Source organism: Chelonus insularis, unplaced genomic scaffold (assembly GCF_013357705.1).
Source record: "Chelonus insularis isolate UGA/USDA-ARS -01 unplaced genomic scaffold, ASM1335770v1 contig_151_pilon, whole genome shotgun sequence".
NCBI lineage: Eukaryota > Metazoa > Arthropoda > Insecta > Hymenoptera > Braconidae > Chelonus > Chelonus insularis.
In genome coordinates, this window is record NW_023276393.1 from 223172 (window position 1) to 236748 (window position 13577).

The 13577-nt window shown below is 25.8% G+C and overlaps 4 protein-coding genes across 4 annotated transcripts in view; 2 read left to right on the top strand and 2 right to left on the bottom strand.

The window, feature by feature from the left end:
* The window catches only part of LOC118064016 (uncharacterized), a 122891-nt gene that overhangs the window by 90476 nt on the left and 18838 nt on the right, over positions 1–13577 (top strand). The gene's annotated exons all lie outside the window — the stretch shown is intronic.
* Positions 95–3487, top strand: LOC118064008 (nuclear receptor coactivator 5-like). Its single transcript, XM_035078341.1, has 3 exons — positions 95–1847; positions 1940–2365; positions 3004–3487. Exons 1-3 carry the CDS (start codon positions 341–343, stop codon positions 3204–3206), a joined length of 2136 nt encoding a protein of 711 aa, XP_034934232.1. The 5' UTR covers positions 95–340; the 3' UTR covers positions 3207–3487.
* On the bottom strand, positions 3576–13291 carry LOC118064032 (SET and MYND domain-containing protein 4-like). The gene is made up of 11 exons (XM_035078381.1): positions 12721–13291; positions 12423–12539; positions 12224–12355; positions 11640–12158; positions 9509–9613; positions 8234–8426; positions 7568–8147; positions 6962–7248; positions 6604–6887; positions 4139–4616; positions 3576–3686 (listed from the first exon to the last, which is right to left on the bottom strand). Exons 1-11 carry the CDS (start codon positions 12871–12873, stop codon positions 3652–3654), a joined length of 2883 nt encoding a protein of 960 aa, XP_034934272.1. The 5' UTR covers positions 12874–13291; the 3' UTR covers positions 3576–3651.
* Pfdn4 (prefoldin subunit 4) lies at positions 8823–10045 on the bottom strand. Its single transcript, XM_035078375.1, has 4 exons — positions 9792–10045; positions 9509–9613; positions 9306–9422; positions 8823–9190 (listed from the first exon to the last, which is right to left on the bottom strand). The coding sequence occupies exons 1-4, from the start codon at positions 9828–9830 to the stop codon at positions 9038–9040; spliced, it is 414 nt and encodes a 137-aa protein (XP_034934266.1). The 5' UTR covers positions 9831–10045; the 3' UTR covers positions 8823–9037.

Here is a 13577-nt window from a genome sequence, read left to right on the forward strand (position 1 = left end):
CTATCAAAACCAAACTCAACATATGTACATGTATGTATATATATATATAAAACTGAAAATTCTTTGTTTTTGACTTACATTAACTATACACTTAGATTTGTGAATCTCAAATAAACATTTATTGAATTAATAAACTAAATATCTGAGTCTAAACAATTATAGAAAGTTTTTACTGATTTTACTGTTAGTGAACAAACTATTGATAAATATTTATCGATTTGTAGACTTTATTTATAATTTAATCTTGTAACCATTGTACAAGATACTTATTTGATACTCACATATGATATTCGATTTAATATAGGTTATAGTTAAATTGTAAAGTGAATTTATTTGAAATATGAGTGCTCGACTTTTAAAAGATCCAGCAACAGCCAGCTGTCGTATATTCGTTGGTCATCTTCAAACTGATGACACAAATAAGTTAGAATTAGAACAACACTTTTCAAAATATGGAACTGTAATTGGATCATTAATCAATCGAGGTTTCGGTTTCGTTCAATTTGAGAATGAAAAAGCTGCTCAAACAGCTATTCAAAATGAAAACGGTCAAATGTTTAAAGGTCGTAGAATAGATGTAAGACCAGCGAAAAAAGATTCCCACAATGCCAATTCAAATTCAGGGAATCAAAATAACGATGATAAATCAAAAATACAAGGAGGGAATCAATTTTCATCTAAAAATAATATGTTCAATTCAAAGAATAATACATTCGGTAACACAAGTAATAATCAAAACTTTAATAAGAAAAACTTTTCTGATACTTCATTTGATGATCATCCAAAATCTGATAATGATTGTTATGATAAAAACTCCAAAAATGATAGTATGACGAATCAGCATGAAAATGACTTTCAATCATTTTCAAATAATGATAATTCATTTAATTCTAGTAATCATAATTCAAGTAAAGACAATGAAAAAGAAAAATTCAATTCAGGATATGGTAATGATCAAATGAACAGCAATGTTGATCGAGAAAATAATTCAAATAGCAATTCGAATAATAGTATGAATAACAACAATGATAATAGTAATGACGATGATAACAATAGTAAAAATAATAATCAAAATAATGAAGGTAACAATGAAAACTCTTCAGCTAATTCCGGAAACCAAAATCGGCAACATAACAATAATAATAATAATAATAATAATAATAATAATAATAACAACAACCAAAATCGTAATAACCAAGGAAACGCACCTCGTCAACGGGGAAACCGAGGCGGGAAAAATAGGAACAAAAATCGGGGAGCTGGTGGTGGTGGCAGTGGTGGTGGAGGAGGAGGAGATAATGTACTTAATAATGGAAATAATTTTCGAGATAGAAGTCCTTTAAACCGAGGTATGCGAGGTGGAAATGACGAAAAAGGTCGAGACTGGGATCATAATATTATGATCCGAAATAACAATTTTAATAGAGATTCCTTCAATGAAAACCGTTTTGATGATAGATTCAAAGATGTCATACCTTCAGGAAATTATAATTACAATAGAGATTCTTTCAATGGAAATCGTTTTGATGACAGATTTAAAGATCCCATAAATACTGGTAATTACCCAAGAGGTCCTTCAGATTATCCTCCAATACCTGTTTCAGATAAAAACGATTGTGAAATAATCGTTGTCAATAAAAATTTAACAGAATATGCAGAAGCAATTGAGGCACGATTAAAAAAAATGTGTCTTACTGTAGACCTTTTGTTTCCTAATGAAGAAGTACCTTTGAGTCGTGTTCTAGGAAATATAGCTAATCGTGGATGTTTATATGCTGTTGTTATAACGCCAATAAATATGGAACATTATTCAATCACCTTGAATATTTTACATGGACTACCACAAGGTAATGCAATCGAATTTATATTGAAATTATTAATGTTTCTTCTTCTTTAATTATTTTCATTTATTGTTTGCTAATATTATTTTTCTTTTTAGAACATAGAAACATGCCGGTAGAAGATGCGTTAAGTCTAATTAGCCGAGATTTTAGTAATTATAAATCAGGTGGTCGATCAGTACCATTTAATACACCATTTGCAAGTGATCGTCATCCTGATGCAATTCAAGTTTTATTAAATATGTTAGCTGATAATCACCAGTTAACTGTGTTACAATATGATCGTTTGATCAAATATTTGGAAGTAAAACGTGAAGAACAAGTACAAAGCGAACTTGGGGATACAAAAGATTTACCTACATCAACTGCACTTGCTACCGTTAACGATCCAAAACAAGCAGAGTTACAATCAAGGATTTTAAATATTTTGAATAGTAATAAAACATCAAACACAAATTTACCAGCCCCCAGTCCCGTGCCTGCTCCTGCTCCGGTTCCAGCACCTCCTAGCACTTGGGAAGCAGGTGAGTTTTTATCATAGCCACAATTATTTCATTAAAAGTATTTTTATTTTTAAAATGATTAATATATCTCAAATATTATAGAAATAATAGAATAAATTATTTAAACACTGCTTTACATTTTTAAATGTAAATCTAATTTAATAGCATAGATATTATAATATACATATATTTTATTAGGTAAAAATCATTAGTTGTCTTTTTATGATTTGGTATAATAAAACTATATAACTGTAATAAAAGAAACTTAAATTTATAGTCTAAATATTCATATTGAAAGTGTAGCCAATAAATGACTTATTTATAAATAAATAAGAAAATAATCCACTCGACTTCTAGAAATTTTTATGTTTTTTCAAACTACAATTTTCTTCCGAATTATCAATTAAATACTCCTTTTTCTAAATAAAAAGTATATTATCAAAAATTGCCTAACCGTATTATATAAGATTTTTTTTATTTAATGGTATGGAAACTTGGAAAAAAAAAATTGTAATGAATTTAACAACATACATTACTGTAAAGATAATCTGAAATCTAGACATTAAAGTATCCATTCATTTGCATTATTATTTTACATTACTTTTTTCAAAATACTAGTTTATTTTTAGATATTTATAATTTCATATAATATTTTATAGGAGTATCTTCAACCACTACAACATCAGTAACATCAACAAGTACTACAGGAGTATCACCATCACCTTTGCTAAACGATCCAACAGTACAGAAAGCTCTTGATAGTCTTTTGCAAGGAAATTTATTAAAAAATATTGGAGATTCACAGTCAACGTCCACACAACAGCCCTTATTTGCAGCATTTCCGAATATTAATCGTTTTTAAAATGTAGTTACATTAGAGTTAAGTGTTTGATTATTCTACGAAGCTAAAAAAATTATTATTTTATCACATTAATAATCAGCTAATTAATTATTGTAATTATTCATAGATTATTCAATTTTTTTGAATAAACTTCATAAATAGTAACTATAACTAAATTAGGAAAACCAAGTAGAAGGACAAACCGTTAACATGTAAAATTTATTTTCTGTGATGGTCTCAATTTATCTATACTGGTTATAATTATTGCAGTAGTGAATAAATATTTTTTATTTTACAGTGTATTTACTTTAAACGTTAACATTCATTTCTTAATATAATATTAATTACTAACAAAATTTAAATTTAACAAAATTAATTTAACATTTAATCATTCTCTTGATGATTATAATTTTTATTATAACAGAACGTACAGTTGAAATAACAGCACAATTATATGTAAATTTCTTCATAGATAAAACTCCAAATTTGTATCCTCATAATCTGGAATTGAAAAACTTTTCATATAATTATGATCATAAAAATATCATTCTCAAGCATTGGTGTGCATTATATAGCTTTATGCAAAGGAAACATAAAATATATATAATAAAAATAAACTGAGTTAATAATAATGAGCTTGCAACTATTTAATTTTTTATATTATAAAATGTTTGATTTTTCATTTAATTAAAATCAACTATTCAATGATCATTTTAAAATTCATTATTTCTCGAAATATATAAACAATGAAATGTAAATGAATTATGTTATAATAAAAATTCTCAATAAATTTTTAACTCTTAAATTTTATACATTACATTTAAAAAAATTTTAATAAAGTAAGAAAAAAGCATTATTTACAAAAAAGAAGCAATGAAAAATTATTTAAGCAATAATTTACTGCTAAAGGGTAAAGCAAAGCTGATGTTTGAACTATCCTTGATGTATTTTACCCAAATAATAACTTCGTAGATAATGTACGGCATGTAATATTTCTTCACAAGGTTTTTCAACATTATCATGAAGTATTTGAAGAACTTGTTTTACTGCTTCAATGTCAAATTTATTCTCCATTAGTTGTTGTTTATATGGTTTTAATTGATCAACTAATTTTTTATTTTTCTTTATCGATCCAACATGATTTTTCAGTATTTCTTCATAAGTCGGCCAATCATTAACACATGCTGGACATTGGCAATCGAAAAAATATTCTTCCATGAGTTTCTCTTTTCTTTTATTTCTTGGCATATAAGAATAATCAGCGCCATATCCTGTAAAAACTTGGTCACCAACATTAATTGGTTCCATTGAACGAGTTATCATAATAAGACCTTCAAAATATCTAAAAGTATTTGGTGCACAAGAATGATTGTACAAACTGTGAGTTACGAAGAGTCCGGAACCAGATTTAATACCTGGTTCGGGTTGAATCTGTAAAAATAATTATAAGTAATATTTACATGAAAAAAAAATTTTTTCGACATTACGTTATAAGTTTTTATAGATAAAAGTTATTAAACGAAAAAAAAAAAAATTTTTTTAAAAACTAAAATTCAGTTTCCATAAATAATTCATATTCTTTTAGTAAAACCTAATAATATTTTTTTATACAAATCTACATCATTTATTTTGACTCAAGTTAAGATTAGAATATTTTATTATTTATTTGTATTAAATATTATATAAAAAAAAATGTCTTTTTCACTTGCTCTTATGACAAAACTTCAAAAAATTCTTTTTTTTTTTAAGCACAAAGAAGACAATTACAAATTTGCACATGAAATCATGTTATAAGACGAATATTTATATTAATTCATATGAAAATAATAATTTTTATTCAACTTATTTCTTGAACGTAATGTAAATAAAAGTTTTTTATTTAAATGAAAATTGACTTTCGTATATTTAAATTTATCGAATCTAATTTATTTTCATACAAACTGCTATTCGATATAAGTGATACACACTAAAGAGAAATTCCCTTCTAAATAATAGAACAATCCCAGTAAACACTATTATATTGTAGTTATATGTATATTTTATTACAGTTATGTACCATAGAAGTAACATAGATGTTACTATTTCCGCCTTAATTATATAATATTGTTTTATAACTTTGTTATATTACAGTAATATTATGGTTACATAACATTTTTATCAAGATTGATATTGTTTAAACTAAAAAAAAAACCTACGTTTTTACCTACTATTAGGTAGGCTATTCTGATACTTAATTTTCAAATTGAAAATAGGCCCATATAGACATATATTTTAGTTACATGTATAAATATATAGAAAAATGAGAATAATTGTGTGAATTATAGTTCATTTTAGTTATTATGTAATAATTATTATATATAATGTCTTCTTTTTATTTTTAATTGAGATTTATTCATTTTTGAGATTACAAAACATTTTGTAAATGTCTTAGGTTAAACAAATTGATAAGAAAATCCTTATTTTCTGAGTATTAAATACACATAGCCAATAATGGAGTGAACGAGAAATTCTCTGACAATTTAGGTACACAAATAGTTCTTAAACTGTAAAGTATCCTTATGGCTTAGAAACAATTACCCTGATCTGCTATCAATCTCAATTTATCTATACATTGAAAAGAAAAGCAACTATAACCAGAATTTTGTAATGTTACATCTGTAGAATATGCCGTCAATACAAAGAACGTATGTAACATCGATGTGGCGATGTTACATTACAAGAACATTGCGCGTATGCAACGAATGTTACCTAATATTAGTAAAAATATGTTATGTAACATTCAAATAACAGTTGCATAACAAATGTAATGTAACACAGAGATTACAGTGTTATATCATAGAAACATAACATTAAATAACAAAAAATATATACTACTAGTATAACAGTGTTATCTAACATGAATACAACATGCATGTAACACTAATTATATTGCCATTAGATAACTACGTTATATAGCTACAACGTCACATGGGTGTGACATCTGCAATATAAACTTGTTACTTTGACAATATATTACAGTTATATAACATATATGTATGTAACTTTTCGTTATATAACTTGTTACATATTGTTACCTTTGTGTTATATTGCTGTTATATTCAGTGTTTACTGGGAAGTATTCAATTTATCAGTAGCAAATATTTTGTACTTAATAATAAGTAGAACTTGGCCAGTAAAATTTAAACACATCTGGTCTTGTCATTGACAAATACTCTATTGAGTAAAAAGTTTGCATCATTTTGATGTATTACATCTTTTTTAAAATTCGAATTTAGTAAAAAATTTCACTTAATATGAAAATATCACAAGTGTCTATCCAGATATAATAATCTGTAGGAAATTAAATTCTCTTGCCCCAAAAAATGAAATATGAAATGCGTAATAATGATAACGAATGTTCATAAAAAGCTATAATTACCGAAAAACAATTCGATGATGTTATTACACAAGCTCTCAACATTAAACTTCCACAGAATCTAATGTCTGCTAATGAATCAATATCATGTAATTCATCAAATGAATATTTTTTTCCAAATAGATTTGTTTGAGTTGCCAAAATGATTGCTGTGAGTGCAGAAATGCAAGCAAAAGCACTGATACCAATGAGTGGACGAGTAGTCATATTCATAGCAAGACTTAAAGCACATCGTGCATTCATACTTTCAAATGTACCATTAACGGTGAAACCTGCAGTTCTATTATCTACAGAACATAAAAGTAGTATTTAAAAATTTTATTTCCTAAATTTTAATCCCAATAAATAGAATGCAGAATACCAGGATTTATTTCAGCAATTTTCATATCTTCTCGTAATTCATTAATTTTTTTTCCATTTGATGTGACAGTTATCAAGAGACGCATGATTTTTGTAATCATTCGGAACTTATCTTGATCAATATTTAAAAGATTAACTAAAATACTAAAAACTGAACATTCTATATTATGCGCTAAATCCCAATTAAGTTTACAACATTTTTCAGAGCAATATTGAGCAATCGGACAATTTGGGCATGGAATTAAACAATACGATCTTTCCAAACAATGATGACAGTGAGTATAAAATCTATTTAAGCAAAAACAGTAAAAAATAAGTAAACTTGTTTTTTTATCAAAAAGCTATTAATAAAATTTTCAACTCAGACATGCAGAATTTTATATCTATATTATTTTTTTAAGTAAATTGAAATCAAATATGTTGCATAGAAGCTCCTAATAAAACAAACTCACACAAATAATATGTAAATTTTTTATTTATTTTATTGTTATTTATAAAATGATATGAGTTTGTTTTATTATAGAAATTTTTTGTCAGAAATAGTAAGTGAATATGATAATTTCAATTATAGTACTTGAAATATTTTGTATAAATCAAAAACACATACTTGTCACGGTAAATAACCCAACAGTAAGGTTTTTCGATGGTTACAATGTCACCTGGTTTAAATTTTTTTGTAGCAACTAAATGTCGTCCATATTTTTGTGAAAAAGAAATTTGTATACCATCACTATTAGCCGGTGCTTCTTTACTAGGACCATAAGGTAACTCCATTACTTTTGGATTTGATAAATATTTTGGTTTAGGCTTTTCTAAATTTTCATTCTCCATTTTATCAATAATGTTTTTAATATGTTCATCTGTTAAATTATTCTTTTTGTTTTTACAGCAATAATCTGTAGATATTTTTTTTTCTCTTTCAATTTTTGCAAACCAAGATTCATCAATTTTTTGTAGGGTTTTCATTCGTCTTTCCTCTAACTTTTTCCGCTTATGTTCTGGATATCCTAATCTTAATGCTGCATCAATGTCTAATAAACACTCTCGATATAACTGTTTTCGATATAAAGCAGCAGAACGATTAGCATGAGCATACGCCATTAATTCATTTGAATCAGCATATGCTAAAGACTTGGTGAAACTTTCAATAGCTTCTAAATCGTCTCCACTAACAAATTGTTGATTACCTAATTTAAAAAGTCATTACAAATTATTTTCAAAATAAGATTTGTCTATTACTGAAATTAAATATATCAAAATGAATAGTTTATACCTTCTTCTCGATATTTGATAGAATCTTTTTCATTTTTTTCTTCAATTTTAAATGATGGCATTGAAGATTTCATCATGTTTTTCATGATATGACCCACCAATGCTTCACATTCAGCTTGCAATCCATATCCTACATGTGATTTGTTTTTTGTTTTCATTTGCATTACTAATTCTTTAGCGATATCCATTATATTAATAAATTAGTATTTTTGTTTCAATTATTATTTAACGTATCAATAAAAAATAATTAACTGAAAGAGTACAGCTTAACTTTACAAAGTATAACTCATCACTGCGAAGAGTTATAGAAAACTAAAAGGAACTAAGATGGGGAAAACTAAAATTACCTTCTCGAACAGATGAAGTGAGGGGAAGATTTTGTCGAATTACTGAGATGATTACCTACATCTATCACGTGATTTAAAACCTTTTGCTACGGGAATTTCGGTTGCATATAAAAATACATTTATAGGATAATTAAAAATAGTTCATTATATATATTAGAAAATATTTTTATATTTATTTTATTAATTTAATCAAATAAATAAATAACTAAAACAATTTAATTTATAAACAGTAGTTTATTAATAAAATTTTTTTTATTTTAAGTGTACAGTTTGGAAATTTTTTTGTAAAATCGTGATTGAAATTTAAATATAAAATATGAGAAGATATACTCTGAAAACTGATTTCATAGAATATGATTAATCAATACCATACACAATTATTCTGAATTGATATTTTTTTTATAATTAACAAATAATATTACAAATTTAAATAATTATTTATATTTAAATTTATTTATTCAATCTTCTTCAGTTTCTAAATTAATATGACTGCCAAATTTGCCATATAATTGTGCTTTTAAATCAGTCATTAAGTTTTTCAACTCTGCACATTTGTTCTCCAATATTTCTATTTCACATAGTTTTTGCTGTTTTGCTTGCTCTAAGCATTTCTTTAATAATACAATAATACATTATTAATTTTATGCAACGAATGAATTAATCGCCATTAGTATAATAAATATAATAATAATTTAAATCATATTTGTGAAAATAATAGTTAAATACCTGAGTTTTTTCAATATCTTGAGTAATAAATAAATCTCCTATACGATATGATATTTTTTCATCATCATCCATTAGAGTTATTTCATTACAGGCATCTTCTAAATTTTTTAAAGTGTTCTATAGTAGAATGTAATGTAAAATTGGTTTGTTACTATCAATATACAATGTTTATTAATTTGAATGAAAGATCAATATAAGTAAACCTGTTTTATTTTAAGTTCTTCTTTTAAATCATCCATTTGTGCATTTTGTTTTGCAAATTTGTTAATTTTTTGTTGATCTTCATATGAAATATGTACATCTGAATCCTAAAAATAGAATCATATAGATTTGAATAATGTTAAAATAATTTACATCATTAGTTAATAGATATAAAATTAAATTCTATGATATTAATATGAAATTTATTTAATTGAAACTTATGGTTGTAAATTTATTTATAATAAATAAAAAAACTTAATAAATAATTTATTTTCGTTTATTTACTGGTTGATATGATGCCTGAGCAGTTTTTCCAGTAGCCATGGTTCGCTTTTTTATATTGAATGTTTCTTAATATTTTAAAATTATTTATACATATACACAGATACACAGCAATAGTAACCTAACTTCGTAACTCCGTAAAGATAGAATTGGAAATTAGTCAGCCATGTTTAAATTTTTTTTTTTATTAGAGAAAAATATGGGCTCGGACTGCGTCTACTCGGCCCTCTACAGTACTAACTTGGTTTTACAAAAATACAAATTCAGAATAGACTATTAAATTTTCTTTTAACACTATTTACCTTAGACTCTAAACAATACTGAAGTCTCTTATACTAATTACCCCTAAGATCATCTTACAGAACAATGAGATCTTTAATTTACAGATTACAAAAATAACAAGTCTATACAATTACTAGCTCTAGAGTGCATATGATCTATCAGGTACATACGTATACACCTTGATATAATTATGGCGCGAAAATCAAATTTAAACTTAAATAAAACGAGGTAATACTCACAATAAATCGACATAACTCTGAAACAATACCAATTGACATAGTTTGAAAAATTGGTTTGATGCTATAAGGAGGAAAAACCTTCATTTTTATTAAGTTCTTAACCAAAAATTTTCTTTGGTCCTCATATAAGGAACACTACCAAAAAATATATTCATCATTTTCCTCCTCACCGCATTCACAATTAGAAGACTTAACGATTCTAAAACGATATAAACTAGAATTAAGCGAGGTGTGACCAGATCTTAGCCGATTGACCGATACTATTGATCTTCTATTGAGCTTAAACTTACTGAACCAGCATTTAAAAGTGCTATCAGCGTAATCATCAAAATACATTTTACCCTTATTTTCAACATAAGTTCTTTGCTTAGCTCAGCTAAAAGCTTCTTCTTTTATCTTTGCCCTCCAAACTGCCTTAAAATCACCAAGAGGTAACAATACCTGAGAATCTCTACCTGTATAAATGGCGCTTTTGACTGCAAAATCTGCTTTCTCATTATGATCAAGACTCACATGAGCCAAGACTCATCAAAATTCAACTATTTTCCCTCTAGCTCTTAACCTTAACAATTGCTCTTTGATAAGTCATGTTTAAATACAAGCTTGTGATCTCTGCGCCATAATTTCTCTTTTGTATCTTGTAAATTTATAGATGTATATGAATTATTTAATTACTTAAAATAAACTCATTTATAATATAAATTTAAAAATGAAAATATATATATATATACTTGTTTCGTTGATTAATAATTATTATTTACTAATACTCTTTAATTAAGAGTAATTCTGTAGAAATAGTGTTTTTTAAAAAGTCCTATTTCAATTTGTATTGCTGTAATAGAATCTTATTTATTTTTAAATTTAATTAGTTTATCATAAAATAAAAAGTATGTAAATTATCATAAAATCTGACTATATATTTATATTTAAATAAATTCATAAAATTTTGTTAACAAAAATTTTTCAAAAAAAAAATTAATAAAAATGAAATACTTTAAAAAAATTTTTATTATTTAAATATTATGATTAACGAAATCAAATAACAAATAAACTGATTTTGATGCAATATAATATTAATTCATGAAAAACGATTTCAAAGGATAAGTTTTTATAATAAATTAATATATTTATTTCAAATATGTTTTTAAATAACATATTTTCCTAGGATAAATTAATATTTTTAATTGAAATATAATATAAAAAATACTCACGCGTATTCTATAGAAACAAAAAATTTTACAATAGTATAAAAGGTGCATAATATTTTTTACAATGTTTTATTTGGTAATATAAAAAGAAACTAAAGAAACTTTAATTATTAAATTTCTTATGAGTTTTCTAAAGATTTATCTTTCAATGCTTTTTCTCTTCGTTCTCTCAGACTTCGAAGTGAAGGAAAAGGAAATTGTCGTCTCAGTAACTCTTCATATCCCCTTGTCCCACAGATATCTTTTAATTTAAGAGCATCTCGTATAGTTTCATTTGACCAAGATCTAACTCTCTTTCCATAACTTAATTTTATTCTCAAATATTCGATCTGATCGTTATTAAATAAATTTTCTAAAATTTTTCTGTAGTGATTGTGCATTAATGTCTCGTTTTTATGTTTAAGTTGTCTAATCATATTTCTGTAACGTTTAATTAACTTTTGTTGATTCATTAATAATTTATTGGCGCGTTCTAATTTTTCTTGATCATTGAGCGTTATTAAGTTCCGTTGATTATTCAATAATGATGTGTTATCGATTAAATTAACGTTCTCCGCATTTGAATAAGAAGAATTTTTAATTTCTATAAGTATTAGATTTTGATCTGATCCTTTATTAGACTCCAAGTTTGTATCAAGATTCTGAAATGTATTAATTACAATAAAATACAGCGTGTATCAAACAAATAAAAATCAACAATAATTACCTGTTCATTATTCAATATTTCCCCATTTAATAGTTCTTCTTCTAATGCAAATTCTAGATCCCCCGAAATATTCTCATTAGAGCTGGCACCATAAATGCTTGAATCAGTCAATCCTGTATTCATTGAACCAGTCTAAAAATACAGTTATTTAATAAAACATACAATATGTTAACACCATATTTTCTATAATCATTTTTACCGTTTTACTGTTTAAGATAATTCTTCGATTTGGAAAAATTGTAGGAACTGCTCGTAGTTTCAATACCCTTTTGCCATCTTCTCGAGGCTTTTCCCACATATCAGGTTCAAAGTGGACCTGTCAAACAATATTTATTTTTTTTTTTTTTTTTGTAAATATGTAATTTTGAATATTTTATATTGACGATAATAGTTTTACTTTTGAATTTTTTTGTTTACTAAAAAAATTGATCAAAATTTTCATTTTTATTTCATTTTAAAATAAAATTTTAACTTTTTTTGATGAATGAAAGTCATACCTCACAAATGTATGTTCGATCACTAGGAACCCAATTCTTTCGTCCAATATTTTCTATCCATTTTCTACGACGTTCAGGATCTCGAGGAATAACTTTCATAATGAATTTTTTTTTACTAGAATTTGAACAACCTGGTACACAACAGCCTCCCATTTTCGATATTTTAGATTGAAAAAATCAATCAAAGTCAATATAAATAATATTTCAAAACAATATACACTTTTTCAGGTTATGTTTCTTCAAGTGTCAAAAAAACCTATAAACAGCTCGGTTCGTTGATTACACCTAGTCCCTTAAGATAGAATCTGACAAGGACATCGCCATATTGCTTGAGTCTTGCCTAAAATCCGATAAGAACTTAAGGGACTTTAGTCTTGCCGGACTCTATCTTGCAATCTCTAATTTAGGGGACTCTAATCATATACTACGACATCCTCCCTCTCAACTGCTTGTTAAGAGTAGAGATCTTACTTATCCTTCTCTTATTTCACCGACACAAACTTTAAAAAATTTAAAAACCAACTATAATAAGAACATTAAACTTTAAACTTTAGAGTAAGGAATTGACATAACACAAAATATTACACTTAATTCTAGTATATAAATGAAACATTAGATCAGAGCAGATTAAAATTATTTTTTTGCCACAAAATATCACATCTAATCTAGATAGATGCAAATTTGATTGAGTTTTCCATAATGCATGTTTTTTTTTTTTTTTAATTTTAAAAAGTAATAACAATGAATTAATGCAAAGTTGATTTACATACTTGGCATGAATATAGCTTCTGATTAAAAGAGAAAAACTTCAAAAAGTTCATTTGTTGATGAGCTACGATCAATTGTTAAAAAAATAG